The 21,492-nt window shown below is 42.8% G+C and overlaps 1 protein-coding gene across 1 annotated transcript in view; it reads left to right on the top strand.

The window, feature by feature from the left end:
• The window catches only part of RPGR (retinitis pigmentosa GTPase regulator), a gene marked incomplete at its 3' end in the record, with an annotated part of 120,403 nt that overhangs the window by 17,269 nt on the left and 81,642 nt on the right, over positions 1-21,492 (top strand). Inside the window, exons 2-3 of the mRNA XM_082245445.1 lie at positions 494-619; positions 3,497-3,589. Coding sequence (XP_082101571.1) covers positions 494-619; positions 3,497-3,589 — 219 coding nt within the window. The remainder of the gene's footprint in view (positions 1-493; positions 620-3,496; positions 3,590-21,492) is intronic.

The following is a 21,492-nucleotide window of genomic DNA, read 5'->3' as shown; positions in this document are numbered from 1 at the left end:
CATAATAAGGGTTGAGACAAACCATCTACCAATGACGGGTGCTTATAATGATCCGCTTTTTTATTTACGTAAACCCTTTATCCCCCTTTATTACTGCTTATAAATTATTGGCTGAAGTTTGGCTTCAGTTTGGTAGTGTTTAAATCTGTTAGTGCATCTAACACTATCCTCCCCCCAGACTCACAATGCTGCTGTCCAAAGGTGACTCTGTTGCTCCCTAATCCAATGTGTAGGCACTCCAATACAGGAGGTGTGTTACTGGCCAGATCACCAGGTGAAAAAAGAGCCTAAAAAAGAAAACGAATGCAGCCACCACATCTAATGTTTAGCAAGCTGCAATATATTACATTTTTGGTTATGGGTTTATTAGCGCTTTAAATATGAAGCATCTTTCAAAAACTAGTATACTATTTTTAGGTAGACTGATCCTTACAAGTATACTTATTTAAATAAAATTAAACATATCTTTATAACCCTCTCTTATGTTTGATAGATTCTGGTGCGATATTTACATTTGGAAAAAGTAAATTTGCGGAGAACTGTCCCAGCAAGTTTTGGCTAAAAAACAACAAGCCTGCAAACATATCGTGTGGAGATGAACACTCAGTTTTGGTTACAGGTAAGCCTCAAAAGGAAGATTTTCCTTTTTTCTTTTCTTTTCTTTTTTAGAAGTTTGTAGAAGTTGCTTGTTCCAGGCCATATACATTAAACAGCCTTGAGATTAATTTTATGTGACCTCACAGATAATCATTGTAAGTCATGGCTTGCCGTGGTTTAAGTGTTTCTCTAGTGATATCCTAATGTGCTTGGGTTTCGATTCACAAGACATTCATCAAGTTTATTGTAAATTCCACAAAATGCAAACTTTAATTCAAACCCCACTGAAATCAATGAGGGGGTGAAAAAAATTTCTGCCCATTTTCAAGGCCTATAGGCAAGAGATTATCAAAGAAAGCGCATGAGAAGTACAGGGCACTGTCATGGGGGACATGTACCAATGCAAAAAAAAAAACTCTAAAAAATACAATGCTTGGATGATGCCTTTAAATCTGAGTTCCAGCCTAAATCACAACAATGACTGTGAAAATAGTTATTTAGTACCTTTTCTGGAATCTTTAGGCTGCACTTCCATCCTACGTCACTGCAGCTAGGTTTGTCATTTCCGTGTTTTCATTGGCTCCTGGCATAGCTGTGTCATCAATCCCGAGTCAATGGGCATCCCCCGCAACTAGCATTGCGTTATTTCAAAACCGGAAATGACGCAGTGCTATATGTGGAGATAGGCACCTTTTTTAATTTGGGAATTCAGTGTCTGTGGAAACCTGGCAGACACACAGTGGGGAGCAATTCCTTCCCACTGCACATGTGCAAGATCGGGAGGTGCATGCTGGGTAGCCAGCTGTACCCAATCCCAGAAGAGAGTCCCAGAGGGTTTCAGATGCCCACAATCACGATGGCCACATGATGAATCAGGAGCTTATAGTATAAGTCATGAATGATGCACAAAGAACAGAGCGCACAATTTTGTAATCCAGGAGCAGTGACTGTCACAGGGATTATTTAAAAAAAAAATAATGGCCGTAATACAGCTTTAAATTATACATAGTGTTGCCTAACAGTATAACCCTTCTAGAACAGTGTCAGCAACACTGTATCTTGGCACTGCATAAATTACTTGTGTAATATTTTTTTTTTTTTTTTTTTTACTTTTACATTATTCCTTGGCTTACATACAACAGCATCCCAATCTGAGTCATTTTTACTTCAAAAACTAGCTAAAGTGCTCAACTTTGTTAAACTGTGGCAAAATATATTTCATAGCAAAGTTTCTGATCTTCTGTTAGGGTCGGTTCACACTGATCAAACATGCACTCTGACTTCGAGAGAATGACATGTCAAAAATCAATGGTTTCTTATAAGAGCCATCTAAACTGGTCCGACTTGTGTCCGTCTGACTTTGAAAAAGGTTCCTGCAGTACTTTGGTCCAACTTGGGTGCGATTTTAGCTCATTGATTTAAATGGAAGTCGCATCCAAGTCGGATCATCCTCTTGACTGATCCGACTTGTGGCATGCAACTTGTATTTGAAGATCAAGTGCAATGTTAGCAATGTAAAATCCCTTAAAAAAATGGCTTGGGGTCCTCCCCTAATCCATACACCAAAAAAAAAAAGTGGGGTCCAAGACCATAACAGACCCTTCAGTCTGGTATGGATTTTGAGGGTAAACCCCACGGCAAAAGTTTAATGGCCTGGGTCCTCCCAGAAAATCCATACTAGACCCTTAGCATGCAGCCCGGCAGGTCAGGAAAGGGGGGGGGGGGGGTTCCTCCTGAACCATACCAGGCCACATGCCCTCAACATGAAGGGGTGAAGTGTTTTAGGGTGGGGGCCTCTTTACCACAACCCTGGCTGGTGATTGTGAGGGTCTGCAGGCAGGGGGCTTATCGGAATCTGGAAGCCCCCTTTAAGAAAGGGGCCCCCCGATCCCGCCCCCCCCCCCCCACCTTTGTGAATGATTATAGGGTACATTGTACCCCTACCTATTCATCCATAAAAAAGCAGTGTAGTTAAGCGCAACTTAAGAAGAAATTAGTCTTTTTTTTTTTTTATGAAATAAAAAGAGTGTGTTATTTCAGGCACAGCAGCCAGAAATAATGTATAGACTGGCTGCATATTGTGTTAGCAGTTTGTGCTCTGACATGCACTGTTAACGGTGGGACCTTATATAGACAGTTGTGTGCCTTTCCAAATCATGTCCAATCAACTAAATTTACCACAGGTGGACTCCAATCGAGTTGTAGAAACATCTCAAGGATGATCAGTGGAAACAGGATGCACCTGAGCTTAATTTTGAGTGTCATGGCAAAGGCTGTGAATACTTATGTACATGTGATTTTTTTCGTTTTTTATTTTTAATACATTTGCAAAGATTTCAAACAGACTTCTTTCATGTTGTCATTATGGGATATTGTTTGTAGAATTTTGAGGAAAATAATTTTTTGAATCCATTTTGGAATAAGGCTGTAACATAAAAAAATGTGGAAAAAGTGAAGAGCTGTGAATACTTTCCGGATGCACTGTAAGTGGGTTTACTAGGCTGCAATGCGTACCATCAGCGGGAAGAGGTTAAAGAATTCAGTTTGTTTTTAACTGAATTGCACAAATTATAGGTCACATTACAGGTGGAAAAAAATCTGAAATAATTTGTCTTGGTGTGATTTTTTTTTTTTTTCACATCTTACACTTTTTATATCCATTGTACCTGCCTACTAAATTCTCATCTCATCTTTTGTTTTTAGAATTACCAGAGCAGAAATAGTAAGAGCTCTACATTTAGTTTCTCTGGGGCAGTTGCAATAACCTGTATTGGTTTCTTTAAATGTTAATATGCAGTTCCAAAAATATTGGCAAATACTTTTCAGCTTTCCTTTTTTTTTTTTTTTTTGCATCTCATTGGTTTTGTGCATTATTTAATCTGACCTTATTTTTCATCAGAAAATGGCAAGCTGTATGTGTTTGGCAGCAACATCTATGGACAGCTGGGTATCGGCAAAGAAAATGTAATCAGCACACCAAGATGTGTCAAAGGTTTGTTCCAATATTTGCCATATGTATTAGAAATTACAGGTGTTATTTTTTCATTATTTTTATTCTCACAAAAGTAATTTTGTCATTTTGGGATCCCCACCGTTTTCTGTTTTAGTTCCTGCATTAATATAACTTCAGCAATAATTTTTCTGCCAAGCACAACATTTAGAAATTGTCCTATTATTCATATTATACCACGTTGGTCAGGAAAAAAAAGAAAATGTTTTGTTAAAATGGTAGCATTGATTGGGTAACTAAATACATTTTTTAATGCAAACTTTTAGATTTACTAAAGGCTCTTTGTCTTTTAATATGCCTGGCAAAGGGACATTGGTACTGTAAAAGCTGGGGTCACAAACAAAAAATAAATTAAAATAAAATAAATAAATAGCTGACGTTAAGATTAAAAAGTTATTAGCAGATGATAGTTGCATACAAACAATTTGTCTGTCACGATTACTGGGTCAGGCTCAGAGTCCAGTCGCAGGAAGCAGCAGCACCGCCATGGTCAATAAGCAGGGTCTGGTACACAAGAGATCAGCCGGAGTGAAGGAGCAAGCAGAAGAGTAGTCGTAGTCTAAACCAAAGATCGGTACACAAGCAGTGAAGAGCAAAATGGCAGCAGGCAGAGCGGTAGTCTCCTGGAACGTAGCTGGAGGTCGGTACACAAGTAGAGATTCGGGAGGATGAAGCACACAAAGCTAGATCTTGCCAGAAGCAAAATAATCTGGCATCAGGAAGTTCCCATATCAGGCTTAAATAGGAAGTTCAAAGGAGTGGCCAAAGGTTCAGAGTTCACAGGAGGCTGGGCAAGGAACTAGGCAGGAAACTGGACAAGGTCTAGGTCACCACATACATCTAGAATGCATAGATATCAGCTGCTGGATAGCTCAGCAAGAAGACGCACTGCCAGAAGCAACCGAGGACCTGGGTTCAAATCTGGGCCCTGACAGGATGCCCCTCCTTCCAGGACGACCACAGAGCATCTCAGGACCAGGTTTAAGTGTAAACCTTTGTTGAAATTTCCGAACCAGTCTAGGAGCATGGACTTGCTCAGCAGGTTCCCAAGAATTTTCTTCAGGTCCATATCCTTCCCATTTCACCAACTTGCAACCTGTGGATACTGGGATCCTGGATTCAATTATTCCTTCTACAATAAATTCCTCTTCACCCTCAACAACCACAGGCACGGGGGAGGAGGAAGGACTCTCCCAGGGAAGAAATTTTTATGGAAGGGTTTAAGTAAAGAAACATGAAAAACAGGATGGACTCTCATACTGTCAGGAAGTTTCAAGCAGAAAGTAACTGCATTAACTTGTGCCAGGATTTGAAAAGGTCCTAAATACTTTGGCCCCAACTTAACAGATGGTACCTGAGTCCTGAGATTCTTTGCTGATAACCAGACCTTGTCTCCAACACAGAAAGACGGTATTTCTCTTCTACGTCTATCAGATGCCTTCTTGTAAGCCTCTTGTGCCACCTTCAATGTTTCAAGCAATTTACTTCGAGTTTCCTGTAAAAGAGATAACCTCTCATTAACAGCAGGAATCTGTGTAGCAATAGGGAGATCAGGAATGCAAACTGGATGGTACCCTGTATTTACATAAAAAGGACTTAGAGATGTGGAGCTGTGCTTAGATGGAAGATAATCCACCAAATCATCCTGCAAACGGCTAACAAAACAGCAAAGTTATTGTTCCAAAGTCTGATTAGTTCTTTTCGTTTGGCCACTGGATTGAGGATGTAAGGCAGAGGAAATATTGACTGTGACACCCAGGGACATGCAGAAACTTCTCCAGAATTTGGAAGTAAATTAAACCCCCTATCTGAGACCACATCATCCGGGATCCCATGTAGTTTAAATTCTTCCCGGATCATTAATTCTGCTGTTAGTTTCGCATTGGGCACCCCCTTAGTTGGGATGAAGTGAGCCATCTTGGTGAAGTGGTCGACCACTACCAAGATGGTGGTCATTTTCTTCGAAGGAGGGAGTTCAACCACAAAATCCATAGAAATTGATCCCCAAGGCCGTGATGGACTTGGAAGCGGTTGAAGTATTTCCACAGGGGAAGATTGGGGTGCCTTATGACGTGCACAATTTGGACAAGAAGCAACATAGTTCTTTACATCTTTTTTGTAACTAGGCCACCAGAATGAGCGAGACAACAGTTCAGCAGTTTTAAAGGCCCCAAAATGTCCTGCAAGCTTAGAGTCATGAACCAGTCTGAGGACTTCTAGCTGCGGACTTTGAGGGACATAGAGGCAATGGTTCTTAATCCAAAAGTCATTTCTGAAGGTGAGACTCAGGTCCTTGGGAGGATGTTTAAGGAGGGGATCAGAAGAGTAGCCATCCTTAAGCAAGGTCAAAAATTATTTGGGATTAGTGGCTCCTAAAAAGATCTTTTGAGAAAACATGGTGTAGTCAGAGTTGCTTCCTTGAGGGGATTCAGACAAACTCTGTGACAGGGCATCAGCCTTGCCATTTCTTGAGCCAGGTCTTTAAGAAACAATGAAATTAAACTTGGAGAAGAATAAAGACCAGCATGCTTGTAGTGAGGACAGTCTCTTTACAGAACAGATAAACTAAGTTCCGATGATCGGTAATAACAGTCACTAAATGCTCAGCCCCTTCCAACAAATGCCTCCATTCAGAGAAAGCTTCCTTTTATAGCCAGCAATTCTTTGTTCCCAATGTCATAGTTCCTTTTCCCCCCCTGTCTGGACCTGGAGTTTGGTGGAGGTCAAAGGGCAGAGGATGCAGCGGAGACCCCTGGGGTCTCCCCCGCTATCCCCACTCTGTAAGGGTCCTAGGCTAGTGTGTCCTGGCCTGGTAGTCTGGAGGAGTCCCAGCCAGTGTAGGATACCCCTAGGTGCATGCCCCACTGTTTGCAATGTGGGTATAGTGTAGGGGGGGTCCCGATGCAGAGTACGCAGCTGAGTCTCCCCTAACGTGTGTCCTACCTTCAGGAGGAGGTCCTCTTGCAGAGGCTGCAGCGTTGCAGAGGGCACAGGGAAGATCCTGGCAACCTGATGTAGCTGATGACTGCCATTTTCCCTTAGTCTGGCTTGTCTACAGTTGGCGGCCATGTTTGGGCAGCCCGATGATGTCACGGGCCATTTTCCCTCTAGTTTGGCTGGTCTCCAGCTGGCTACTATGTTTGTGTAGCCCGATGATGTCACTGGGGCCATTTTCCCTTTGTCCGGGAGCAGCTGGAGACGATCAAAGCCTCGTGGGGATGCCGAAGCGGCTCCTCTTCCTCCTCAGTTTCCTCTTCCTGTGCTGGGGACATATGAACAGGGATGGTGTCCATGGTGATGCTAGGTCTGAATTCTCAGAGCTCCTCCGATCAGTAGAGTGAGTCCTTGGGGGTCCCTGTTATCTCTCTCTCTCTGCTGGTAGGTACCCTGATCCTTGAGGGGATCCTTTAGTGGTGCCAAAAGGTCTTCCTTTCCTTATGGAACCTCAGGGTCAAATCTCCCCCACTGACCCCCTCATGGAAGGTGGCAGGTCCCTCGGAACCTCAGCTTCCCATTGTTGCACTCATGGTGGTCCTTCAGTCCTTAGTGGAAGAGGCATGGGGGCAAAGGCCCAGGAGGAAGCGTCCCCCCACCTTTCCCTGCTCAGTCTGTCTCATCTGATTCTAAATCTGATCTCGCAGTGGACGTGGTCCGTCCAGGGGGCTTAATATCACACCCCCAGATCTATTCTATAGTGAAGATGATTTCTCCGTGGCCGCAGCAGCGAATAAAAAAGCGCTGGTAGACACACTTATTACTGCAGTGCGTGAGACTTTAAAAATGGAGGATGCGGCTGATGTATTCATGGACATGGCTGTGTCGTTTGGTACGCATAAGTCACCTCGCACTCCAAAGGTATTTCCTTAGCCTTATTTTGACAGGTTTTCCTGTAAGAAATGGGAACAACCAAAATTACCCTTTGTGGTCCCCAAACGTTTTGCTGTACTTTACCCTTTTAAGGAGTCACTTTTTAAAAAATTGGACTAGTTCACCAGTGATTGACCCTTGTGTTTTCAGGTTGAACAAAGCTACCATGATCCCAGTAGAGGAATCCCCGTCCTTTAAGGATGTGTCTGACAGGAAAGCGGAGGCTGCGGCGCGCTGCATGTTTACTATAGCTGGTTCGACATTGCGGTCAGTCTTTGCCTCAGCCCTGGTGTCTCGCACACTAACTGAATGGGCCAAGATTTTGCACCAGGGCCTGGGGGGGTGATTGAGCAGGACCCCGCTGCTTATGCTGATTTAGTGGACCAGTTGGTCAATGGACTGCAGTTTTTTTTTTGTGATGCAGCTTTGGATACAGCTCCCGTGCTCGCCAAACTTTCTTTTTCAGCGGTGGTGATTAGGCGCGTGCTGTGGCTTAACAATTGGTCCGCAGACTAAGGCTGGCCATACATTATACAATTTTCTGTACAATTTTCTGTACAATTTTCTGTACAATTTTCTTGAAATTTACCTTCAACTATGTATTTACAAAGGCCTGCCTAATTGGATACAAGTGAAAGTGTTGTTTAGCTTTGACCTCATATTATGTGTTTTGTGGTAAATCTAACAGAAAATTGTACATAAATGTTGAACATGTATGGCCAGCGTAAGCCTCTAAGAAAACTCTCATTGATCTGCCTGTTTGGGGCTACCCTGGATGATGACATTAAGGGTACCACGGGGGTGGGGGGGGGGGGGGGGGAGTACCTTCCTGCTGTAGTCTAGGAAAGGGAAGGAGCCTCGTCACAGACTGAGATCCTCCTTTCGGCGACCCCTAGCCACGCACTCTTTTTAGTTCGTACCTTCATGCAGGGGGTTCGACATGTGGCTCCACCTGTGCGTTCTCTCTTCCTGCCATGGGATTTAAATGTAGTACTTTCGGTTATCCAAAAACCTCCAATTGAGATTATTTGTGAGATTCCCTTGCCTATGTTATCCCAGAAGGTGACATTCCTGGTGGCTATTGAAAATAAAGGGAGGTGGGTGGCGCCTCCAATAGAAAAAGACAATCCTAGGGCTTATTGTATCCAAGGTCAAATCAGCCTTGTATGAGGTAGATAAATATATGCACCCTAAATTATGAAGAGCACATGCAAACTTCAGACATACAATAAATATATGAAAAATGAATACAAAAATAAGTGACTTTCGATGTGATATAAATATGTAAGGCTCCGTTCACATGTCAGCGTATGGATCGCGGCGCGATTCCGCCCGCGATCCGGAGATTATTGCAAATCGCGGGACGCCTGTGCGTTGCCCGTGATTTGCAATAGCCCCCCAAATGCTGAGCGATGTTGCCGCGATTTCTGCCTGCCGAATCGCGGTAACATCGCGCAAAAAAAATTGCGGGACGTAATACGCTTCAAAGAAGCTCTTGTACTTTTTTGGGCGTAATGCGCCCCATGATTTTTTTTGCGCAATGTTACCGCGATTCGCACAGGCGCCCCGCGATTTGCAATACTCTCCGGATCGCGGGCGGAATCGCGGCGATTCTACCTGCGATCCAAATGCTGACATGTGAATGCAGCCTTAAAGTGACTGAGTGATTAAGTTAGAAATCAATGAATAGTGATAAAATTATAAATCCAAATATAAAGTGCTAATATGCTTCAATATAATAAGAAAAACCACTAAAAAGTGGATGTGCAGGCAGAAACATTAGTGTCCATAATATAGTGACAATAGATAAATAATTGCAAAAAATTGATGGGGTTAAATCGCAAAGGAGAAAACGTGAAACATTAAATATGTGAAACTTATAATGGCAAAACTAGGTAAAGTCCAAATCGCACAACTAAAAAATTCCAGTGCAAGGTGGTGTGTGATAATAAATAATAGTCCCAAATTGCATGAAAAAAAGTGCTTCAGTGTAATTAATAGCAGTGTGACTTCACAGCAGTGGTGATCTATATGTCTCCAGTGGATCCTTAAGTGTGGCCGGTGGGGTGGGTCAAGGTGCTCCCCACTCTCCCAGGACCGCACTTACCAGATGTAGGTACCCTTACAGGGGTAATGGGCCTGTCTAAATTTGGCTCCAATATCCTTCCCTGGTAATCAAGCGGTTCCTCAGGTATTAGTGGCCTCAGTAAGGGTCCTATCAGATGGATGTAAACAGTACTGGGGATCGTGTACTGTATATTTCAAAATCCCAGGTGTGATCCGGGTAACATATGTGGAGAAAAAACTCAGTGCAGTACTGTATTTTAAAATTATCCAAGTTTTTAATGAAATAAGTACTCACATTTAAATGAAAAACATCGGGCATTCAAAACAGAGTAAAAGCCGGGAGAACGGCCGCGCTGTGGGACTTCCGGAACGCTATGTGTTCCACGCGATCCGGAAGTGTGTATCAGAAAGGCTGAAGTTATGTAGTGACGCTCTACGCGTTTCGTCTACGGAGTTCTGATACTTCTAATGCTGCAGAGAGGGGGGGGGGGGTTATATACCAAGCTGAGGATGGCCCATGGGCATAGCCAGGTGTTTTTTGTTCTGCCTAGTCCTACTCCTGGAGAAGTCAATATTACTCAGTAGTTATGATTTATGGAGCGCTGTGTCCGTCGATGAACTCAAAGAAATGGATTTTACGGTAGGTACAAATATCAAATTTTTTCAGTTCTGTGGTCAATGCTCATATTTGCCAGCACACCATGGATCTTCAAATGTTGTACAAACTTTTTTGCAGACAGATCACATCACACAAAAACAAGTGCACGTTTCACAACCATGCAGGAACCCTTCATCACGCATGTATACATTTATCACATGCCTGATGAAGGGGTCCTTCTTCTTTCTGCAATAAAAGCTTTGGACAACATGTGAAGATCCATGGTGTGCTGGCAAATATGTGCACTGATTGGTGAGGTTTCTAATATCCAGCTGGTAGTCACTGCAGCAACTGTTACTGATGAGCCCTGTTCCAGGAAAGTGCATGGTGGGAATATAGACAAAACTTCTGTGGTCACACTGGCCCTTAAACTGTGCATCATCTACTTCTTAACATCTGCACTCCGCTTTACTTACTACTGACCTCTGCCTTCAACTTCACTCACTAATGACCTCTGCCCTCAGCTTCACTTACTACTGACCTCTGCTCTCAGCTTCATTTTCTTACTGACCTCTGCCCTCAGCTTCACTTACTACTGACCTCTGCTCTCAGCTTCATTTTATTACTGACCTCTTCACTCAGCTTCACTTACTACTGACCTCTGCCCTCAGCTTCACTTACTACTGACCTCTGCCCTCAGCTTCACTTACTACTGACCTCTGCCCTCAGCTTCACTTACTACTGACCTCTGCCCTCAGCTTCACTACTACTGACCTTTGCACGCAGCTTCACTTACTACTGACCTTTGCACGCAGCTTCACTTACTACTGACCTTTGCACGCAGCTTCACTTACTACTGACCTCTACACTCAGCTTCACTTACTACTGACCTCTGCCCTCAGCTTCACTTACTACTGACCTCTGCCCTCAGCTTCACTTACTACTGACCTCTGCACTCTGCCTAATTTAATTCTGACCTTTTTTTTTTAGATACACCTAAAATGAGTCTAGCGGATTTAAACTGAAAGTTTAGTTGGGCTTTAAAAGACACACAATGCCAACATTTTTTTTTTTTTTTACAAAAATCAGAAAAAAGGCCTGATTTTATCCTGATCTATCTTGGTAATTTTATTTTAAGTTACCCTGTAGGGTCACCTAAGCTGACCTGTTTCTAAAGTTTCTGTGGTGATCTGACATTGTACCGGAGTATCCTTCAATACCAAACCGCTTGTTTGATACTATGCTCACGTATCGGACTGTCATCAAGTTTTTGTAGATGACACAGTGAAAAGCAAACTTAGTTTGTTAATTCGTTTTACTACTGCTTGTTATCTATACTAATATTGCTGGATTCTCATACACCTTTTGGGTTAATTTCTGCATTGTATTTTAATTATCTCTAGCCTACTCTTTTTAACCTGAATGATCCTGAAATTGCAAACTTTATCTAAATCCTTACGCATTTACGGCCTAAAAACTCTCAAAACTCCTTGGACCTCAGTCTCTAGGCCTTGAAATCTGCAATATCCACAAGTTATGGGTGCCATCAGTTGGCATCCCACTTATCAAGGCATCATTGCTTCTCCAAGAAGATGAGAGGGAGGAAGAAGCGAATGTGGAATGTGAAACCTCATAGCCGTAGGACTCCTCTTGGAAGGTTGCGCAGTCCACCTCGATCTCTCACAAACTAAGAGAAACCATTAAGAGGTTTCATGGGTGAGTTGCTCCCCTGCTTGGAGCTAGAACCATTGCCACCTGCTGGAAGGAAGATCTTCAGTATGAGAACCCTTCCTAAAACCAAGAAACCTTAACAGGCCTTTCCGGTTGCACCCACTTGTACTTCTTGTGTCTTCAAGGACTGGCAGAGACCAGACAAATTGTATGCACCTTCCAGGAGGTTTGTACAACAGTACCTAGTGGAAACACAAACACCTTCACAGTAGGGACCACTGCAGCAATTGGCAATTCCTATTAAACTGTTGCTAATACTTTACAAAAATGTAGTACTTAAACCTTTCTATTTTCTTCTGTGAATTTTCAGCTACCACAGGCAAGTATGGTAGGGAATCCTGCCCATAATCTGTTTACTAGTAATAAGCGATGTGGAAACAAACTTTTCCAAAGTGTATTTCAGGGTAAAAAATCGCATACTAGCACATTATGAAATACTTACCTTAGAGCGAAGCCTTCCAGTGGTACGCTGTTACCGCTGACAAGGCTTCCATCTCCCCCGGTCTTCCTTCGGGGGTTCGTGGACTCCGGCTGTGTGAGTGGCCAGAGCAGCAATGACTTCACTCCTGCGCATGCGCACAGTGCTCTGAAGGTCCGACACGATATGCTGGACCTTCAAGAGTGCATGCGCCGGTGAGGTCACCGGCTGCACCCAGTGTAAATATCTCCTAAACCGTGCTCGTTTAGGGGATATTCATTTTACCTACAGGAAAGCCTATTGTTAGGATTGAGTTCACCTGCTGGTGGCACTGTGCTGCTCTGGCCTAATTGCTGCATTTCCAGTGTCCACCAGCAGGCCTTACACCTATGTTTAGCTGCCAGTTGGCTAATTAAGGCTGCTTCTCCCTTTCCCAAGTGCGTCACTATTCTGACTGCCTTCTTGTTACCAGAGCCCTGTTCCTGCGATCCTGATCCTTAGCCATATCTTTCCTGTACCCCTCTTCCCTGCTCCTGCTTTCTGCCTTAGTAACCAGTCTTGTTTGCCCTCTTCCTTGCATCCCTGTTACACCTTGTCCCTTATATTGTTAATATTTGTAGATACCCGGATTGTTAGGTTCATTAGTTATTTTTGTCTTGTTTGCTGGAGTTGCCTATGTTCACTGTTTGCTGTGTATGCTTGTTTGTATGTTTCACTATAATAAATCTTTCTTTAAGGCTATCTACATTGTATTGGTCTCAGTTTCCATGTTTAGTTATGTGTCTGGTCTCCCTAGCTGCTGCTGAACCTTGACACCTATAATATAATAATTCAAAAAAGGATGCCTGTGTTGGATGCTCCCATCGGTGCCACATCCCAAATGAAGACTAGAGAGAGAATCCCCTGTTGGTGGGACTTTAAAGGCACTCAAATGTACATGAACAACAATTATTTAGAAAATTTTAAATTTTTATTGAAAAAATATACATCTGCCGCGAACACTGGAGGTTGTCTGACATCAGTGGGCTCTTTTTGACTTGCTGTCTCACAAAGCGAACCTGCCAAATGTGGGCTCCAGTTGTCTTCCCTTGATGCGTTCGAAGGCTAACTATTACACACCATAACAAGCCTTTCCTCTACATAATATACAAATTTGAGGCAATACCATTTCAGTCAGACCTCTCATATAACAAAAGTGTGGACTCGGCTGAGCATGCAGATCACTTGATTTTAACATCATTATGGCAAGTGTATAGTGTCTCTCATCACTGCAGAAAATACCACTACCCAGGGTTTCCTTTCCCTCCCCTGAAGAAGGAGTATCTGTTGTAAACTCCAAAACTAGTCGGGTCATCACCCTGAATTGATGTGGTTATTCTCAATCTGCAAATGTGATGTATTTTACTTTACTTGCCTTTTTTATGCCATTTTGTATATTTTTTCAATAAAAATTAAAAATTTTCTAAATAATTGTTGTTCATGTACATTTGAGTGCCTTTAAAGTCCCACCAACAGGGGATTCTCTCTCTATAATATAATAATGGTCACAAAGAAAACTTTACTACCATTTTAAGCTGTAAAGGCAGTGAATTGGGGAGTTTACATGACACAGTTGCAATGTTTTGCTTTGCGTCCACGACCAAAACTATCACTCTTGTCACGTCTGGCGGGCAGTAAGCCAGCCAAATATGACCCATTCAAGTGAATAGGGAAGCTGCGTGCCGGTGTGTGGGGAAGAGATTAAAACAGGTGATGAGGAGCAGGGCTGCTGTTAGAAACCATGGGGCCCCATACAGCCAGCCAGCCCCCTCCCCCCAAAAATAAGCACAGTTTACTATGCTTCAATTATGAATGAACATAGTGAGTGATCGGCACTGATCACTCATTGTGTTCATTCAGGAAAGGAAGAGACTGGTAAAAATGTCACATTGTGAGCTTGCAGCCTCCGGCAAGAAGGTGAGGTGGGAAGGAAGCAGCACTGTGGAGTGGAGGGGGGCACAGAGGGGCCTGGGCAGCAGAGGGAAAAGTATGGTGCAGAGTGAGGGTAATCGTTGTGGTGGGGAGCAATAAGTTGAAGCAATCCCCTGTATGGCTCTTTCTTCAGCAGCTGAACGCCAGCGTTAGGGAGAGGAGAACAAGCCAGCTTTCAGCTGCCGATCACCCTCCCTGCCCAAATATGATTTACCCTGCTGCCTGGGCCCAATACAGGACGACTGGTGGGGCCCCCTTATCCAAGGCCCTGATGAGAAGGCATCACATTGCACTCAGCTTTTGATTTCCGTTTTGAGCGGACAACACACAGCGTTTATGTGAACTGTGTGGGGTCAGGCCTGCCCAGTTGCCTTTTGCTGAACTTCGAAAAACTTCCCACTCTCCTCCTTTCTTCAGCATAGACACTGTTTATGTTGTAGTCCAAGATAAGAATTAGGAGGGCTAGTTAGACAACTTGAAATGACACAGAAGGTGTGCACAGGACACAACAAAATATGTGACCTAGTCAAGAGATATTTTTTTTAACTTATCAAACATAACAAAATGCTTTTCATTGGTATATTTGAAAGACTAAAAACTAGCCAGTAAGATTGTTTATCAAATTTTGGGGTTAATATTAATACTGTATGCGGATGTGCTTTGTATTTTTCTTGCTTTATGATTCTAGAAGAAAATGTGCTTTAGAGTAGGAGGAATCCTGTTACATAACTTGGATAGGCTATATTACAGGGATTTCCAATTCGGGAGTATTGTCCACAGCTTTATGCATGTAATTCTCTGCAGGACATTGCAGGCTCCGCACCATGCTCTGCATTTTATAAATAAATGCTGTTACCATATGGAACAATTAGAGCAGGGCCGGTGCAAGGATTTTTGGCGCCCTAGGCAAAATAAAAATTGCCGCCCCCCCCCCCCCCAAAAGCACAAAAAGCCATAATGTAAAATAAAGTGCAAATTTTAATAGTTTAATACAAAACATTCTGAAAGTGCAATACAACATATAGTTGTTAAGAGAAAAATACACGCCACTCATTTTTATTCTAGTGGTATACTTGCATAATATAAGTGCAACAATAGAAATCCTATGGTCATTCAAAGAACTCCAAACACGTAGCAAAATAACTATATAAATGCACCATACAATTTAAGTGCTAAATAACTTTGTAAACAGCTTCAACAACTTCATAAACAGCTTAAATAACATAAATACTTTCAAACAGTTATTCAATCTAAATAAATTTTACTTTTCTTGCTTTGGCATTTGCAAAGTCCTTCAGTAATGTTTCAAAGTCAATCTCCTGTGCCGTCCGATTCTCTATTGAAATCATGGCAAGTCCCACAAGCCGTTCTTGGGACATTGAAGAACGCAGATAATTTTTTATAATTTTCAGCTTTGAAAAGCTTCGCTCACCTGTGGCAACAGTGATTGGTAGGGTTAACATAATTCGAAGTGCAATTGCCACATTTGGAGCAAATCCATTCCTCACTGCGTAGGCCAAAATATCAACAGGTGTCATTGGAGGTTTTATAACAGGAGCCAAGACAGCAAGTTCTTCACACAGTTGCCTTCCATCTACATCAGACTCCTTTGATTTTGCATCGGTTAAAACATTCTGCAATTCCATGCAGAACTTCAGAAGTTCTTCTTTTTGAACATCTTTTAGCTTGTGGATGTCATACAAAAATTGAAAATGTGTGGAATGAAATTTCAGCTGTTCATATCTTTCGTGCACAGATTTTATTGTTGTGTCTAATATTGTGAAGAAACATTCCACTTTAAATTTATTTTTAGGATCCAAGATAGGATCATCTGGAACCTCATACAAAAACAACCTTTTTTTTTTCCTCGGCTGGTGCACTTGAGGGGGAAACACTGGGTCGATTTCCATTTCCACTGCTAGCTCTCCTGCTTCTTTAAGTAAATCCTCAAAACCTTCATCTGTCCGATAAGATTGAAAAAATGTCTTGATTGATTCCAAAAGTTCCACAACATCTGGCAAGTACATTGACGGGCTTTGAAGAACTTTGCTGACAGAATTAATTCGACTTAATATGTTAAACCAAAGGATGATAAGACACAAGAATTTAAACTTGTTTAGCTCTTTTGCCAAGGATGAAGCCTCGATTCTTGCAAGAGCAGCAAAATTCATATCACCTCCGATTTCAATTAAGGTGTCATACACTTCTCCAACATGGAACCTAAATGGCCGAATAGCATCAATTCTGCTTGACCATCTAGTATCAGATAGCGGCTTAACTGTCAGCTTGCTCACATGCTTTTTTAGAACATCCCATCGATTTGTTGAACCTGATAAAAAAACATATGTTTTCTGAAGAATGCCAAAAAATGTACTGGCATCCCTACAGCACATAGCAGCATCATTTACTACCAGGTTTAAGGAATGAGCACTGCAGGGGACATAGAAAGCTCGTGAGTTCAGGTCCATGATTCTTTTTTGTACTCCTGAGTGCTTGCCCTTCATGTTGGAGCCATTGTCATACCCTTGACCTCTCATATCACTAAGAGGTATCTTCAGCATTTCAAGCTCGTTCAAAATTACCCCTGTTAATCCTTCTCCAGATGAGTTGTGAACTGGCAGGAAACCAAGGAATCTTTCCTCAATGTGTATTTCAGGATTTGCAGTTGGTGAGTCTCCTTGCTTAACAGATACAAACCTGAAAATCATAGTCATCTGTTCAACAAGAGTGATGTCAGGGGTGCAGTCAAGTATAATGGAATAGTACTTGGCATCCTTAAGCAACCGCAGAATGCGCCTCTGTATTTCTTTTGAAATTAAACCAATTAGTTCATTTTGGATGTCTTTTCCTAAATAATGATGATGAATTTCTGCATTATGTATCTTTTTCAAGTGGCTTTGCATCACACTATCAAATGTTGCAATCATTTCGACAAGTTGCAAGTAATTTCCATTGTTTTCAGAGTACAGTGTGTCACTACTGCCCCTGAAAGCCAAGCACTGCTTCCCAAGGTATTGAACAATGGCTACAAGCCGCTGAAGAACATTCTGCCAGTGCTGCGTTTCAGTTGCCAATAATCTCTGGTATGAATGGTCAATAGTACTTCCTGACCCAAGCCTTGTTAGCAGTTCTGTCCAGTCTCCCATAGCAGTGAGGTGAGATGGAGACATTTCATGTGTAGCCAGACACTGGGACACATTTTTCCAATCGTTGTAGCCTCCCGTTGTCAGACTCATTTTCGTCGTTGTAAAGAGTTTACAACAAAAGCAAAATATTTTGTCCAGTCTAGGAGAATAACTCAGCCACTTTCTAACATGCACTTCACCATTTCCAAGGCGCCGTCTATAGTGGGTTAATGTAAACCGTCTCTTGGATGCATCTTTAGGAAATGCAAAGTGCTCTTTTGGCTTTGCGGGACCTTTCAGAACGATAGTTTCTTTTAGTGAGCTAGTAAGCGTATCAGGCCAGTCAGCTGGATCAAAGAAGTCTAACGGCGTGCTTTTTCCATTTTCATCTTCTGATGATGCTGATTTCTGTGAACTCTCTTCCTCAGTGTTGGTATCACTTTCTATACCCAAAGAATGTTCGCCCACAGTTGAAGTAGAAGGGTGTGGGTCGACATCTACTACAGCTTCTTGATTCTCTGTAGTTCTGCACTCCATCTCGCTTACAGCTTTTTGCACTGGATCAGGTTTAAAGAACCTATTCAATGATCCAGCCATCTTAGAAGTATCTTCTTCTTGGAGCCTTCTTTTCTTTCGGAAAGCAGCACCAGACAATTTCTTTCGTGCTGGTGGTGCAGACATCTTGTTCAGTTATAGAAATAACTATTGTAGAATAAATGTACATCAAAAATTATTAATATTTAATTAATATTCTCTTTGATGATCACCAAACCACAATAATACTTGAAAATCATTTAGAAACCTACAGTACATATGTGCGCACGTGTGTGAGTGTGAAAGACGCAAAAAAATATGTGTATGTAAGACTATGGCTAAGACTACGTTTTGTATGTATGAGAGCAGACGCAGTTGATGTAAACATCAAGACTTAAAAATGGAGAGGGCAACTAAGAGCTAGCACGCATCCCCCCGTGCACAGACACACAATCATACACCGTCCCAACATAATGGTGTGCATCATTTTTAGAAGAGGCTTCCTTCTGGGACGACAGCCATGTAGACCAATTTGATGCAGTGTGCGGCGTATGGCCTGAGCACTGACAGGCTGACCCCTTCAACCTCTGCAGCAATCGAAAACAGCCTCTGGATATGATGCTGAGCATGTGCACTCGACTTCTTTGGTCGACCATGGCGAGGCCTGTTCTGAGTTGAACCTGTCCTGGTAAACCACTGTATGGTCTTGGCCACTATGCTGCAGCTCAGTTTCAGGGTCTTGACAGTCTTCTTATAGCCTAGGCCATCTTTTTTGTAGAGCAACAATTCTTTTTTTCAGATCCTCAGAGAGTTCTTTGCCATGAGGTGCCATGTTAAACTTCCAGTGACCAGTATGAGAGAGTGAGAGCGATAACACCAAATTTAACACACCTGCTCCCCATTCACACCTGAGACCTTGTAACACTAACGAGTCGCATGACACCGGGGAGGGAAATTTACTAATTGGGCCCAATTTCAACATTTTCACTTAGGGGTGTACTCACTTTTGTTGCCAAAGAAATTTAGAAATGAATGGCTGTGTTGAGGGAACAGCAAATGTACACTGTTATACAAGCTGTACACTCACTACTTTACAAAAATCTGCAAGAAAACAATCCAGTAATGTCAGGTACAATACCTTGTATCATAAACATTCAATTTCTTCAAAGAGTGGAGTCACGTCACGTGTCTGTTGAACCTAAAAACATAGGAATACTTTCTCTGTGATATCAGATTTTCAGGCAATTTTATGCAAGAAAACAATCAAGTAATGTCAGGTACACTACCTTGTAGACTAAACCTTCAATTTCTTATATGACACCCCAACACACCTTCTCATTGCACTTGCTGTGCAACACAATGCGTGGCAAAACACGAACATGCTTTGCATTGCCTAAAATGCTGAATGTAAATTTTTTGGGGGTTTTATGCAGGTCTTTAAAACAAACAGGCTACCTTAGGGTTAATGTGTGGCACAATGCGCATTAGTACACACATATGTGACGGGACCTCCGACCCACACTGTACTTGTGGGCTTCTGTCAGTCTACGGCTTCTTCCAGTCTTGAACATATATAAATATTCCAGCCGCCCTACATACAAAAACTAGCCTGAACTTAGCTTATATGTGTCTGAAAGCAACTTTTATACACTTGAGAAGTATGTCAGTCACTATATGAACAATGACCCGAATGTTTACCCAAAACATCACACAATGGTTAGCTAATGAGTTGCAGCTGACTCATAGCTAATCTCATCTATAGTGCCTTGCAAAAGTGTTCACTAACATGCTAATTAACTCGGCACACTTAAACCAGACTGGAAGACCAGACTGCCAGCAACAATGATAAAAGAGAATACAATACACATTTATTACAAGTCTAAACACAGAGTTAGGCCCCTTTCACACAGGCGCTCCGATCAGATCCGCCTGTCAGTTTTTTTGGTGGATCTGATCGGATGCCCCATGCATCCCTATGGGGCAGCGGGTGTCAGCGGAGACATGTCCACTGACATCCGTATCCTATCCGTGAAATCCGGGCGGATGGAAACCCTATTTTCCATCCGTCCAGGGGATTAGATCGGATGGGATCGGATGAGAGCGGACAGGCGGTCCGCTTTCATCCGATCCCCCATAGAGAGCAGCAGGGGCTGTGACACCTCCCTCTCCGCACTGCAAGCAGAGATGAAACTGTCATCCGCCAGCTCAGCTGAGCAGCACGGATCCGGATCCGCCTACGGAGGCGGACTGTGTGAAAGAGCCCTTACACATAAGAGAGGCCTAGGGGGCTGAGAGAGGGATTTCCCAACCTTTGTAAGGTAAGCTGGGTTCCACAGGCCCCCAACCAAAGTGTCTCCCATAATTGCATTAAACTTCAGTCTGTTACAGTCAGACCATGTAGTGTAGTACACCACACATACACTTCCATAACATGATGGTAATGTGTTGGGGCCTAAAACGTTTTACTATATTGCATTTATTGCATTAAACTTCAGTCTGTTAGTCCCGGTTCATATTTGTGCGATCACAGAGATCGCATGTGATTCGGAGCGCATTGCTCCTAAATTACATGCGATCTCTGTGCGGTACAAATTTCAGTCATACAGTTTGTGTGGCTGAATTCGCACTGCAATTGCACTAAACACGCACAGTACCATTTTTTTAATCCGCAGCAGAATTGGATCGCACAGTGGTTCACACTAGTGTGATCCGATTCTGTGCGAACTTGCAGATCGCACTGCCATATGCGATCAAACTGGGGGTGTCATTAACTTTTAATTGACACCCTCTGCGTATCGCATATGGCAGTGTGTACTGCCAGGGGTGAGGATGCGATGCGGGAACACGCTGTATATTCGCAGCGTTCCCGCATCGCACAAATGACTTACAGTCAGATACATTTGATTCGTTATTACAGGTTACAGTACAGCTAGGTTCACATCTGTGTGCTGTGGTTTTTCTGTGTCACATTTTTATGAGCGTTATACACACATTTTTAGGTGCGCTGCCATTAATCTGTATTAGAACACATGTTTTATGAAAGTGCATCAAACATGCAGCATGCAGGGCAATGATGCACTTTAATGAAAGGGTCATTCTAATAGAGTTTTATGGCAGCGCACCTAAAAATGTGTGTAAAACACGCAGATCGATGCAACATGGAAAAACGACACCAAGTAGATGTAAACAGGGTCTTCAATTCACGTTATTCTTAACTTTTACACTGCCTTATTAACCTGTTCTGGACTGCCCACCACATATTTACTGCGGGTCTGCGACAGGCTGGCCCTCAAGCGCAAAACGGCGTAGACCTACGACGGTCGCTCACCTGCAGCTATGAGCTGTGAGCGCCTGTAGTCCCGGTTCACATTTGTGTGATGCGGGAATTCTGCGAATATGCAGCGTGATCCCGCATCACATCCGCACCCCTGGCAGTTCACACTGCCATATGCGATACACGGGGGGGGTGTCAATTAAAAGTTAATGACACCCCCAGATCAGATCGCATCTCGCAGTGCAAACTGCATGGCTGATTTTGCACCGCACAGAGATCGCATGTAATGAAGGAGCAGTG

This window comes from Pelophylax lessonae, assembly GCF_965119305.1.
Source record: "Pelophylax lessonae genome assembly, chromosome: 2".
Classification (NCBI taxonomy): domain Eukaryota; kingdom Metazoa; phylum Chordata; class Amphibia; order Anura; family Ranidae; genus Pelophylax; species Pelophylax lessonae.
Note: the sequence above shows the minus strand (reverse complement) of the source record. Positions and strands in the feature narration are given on the sequence as shown.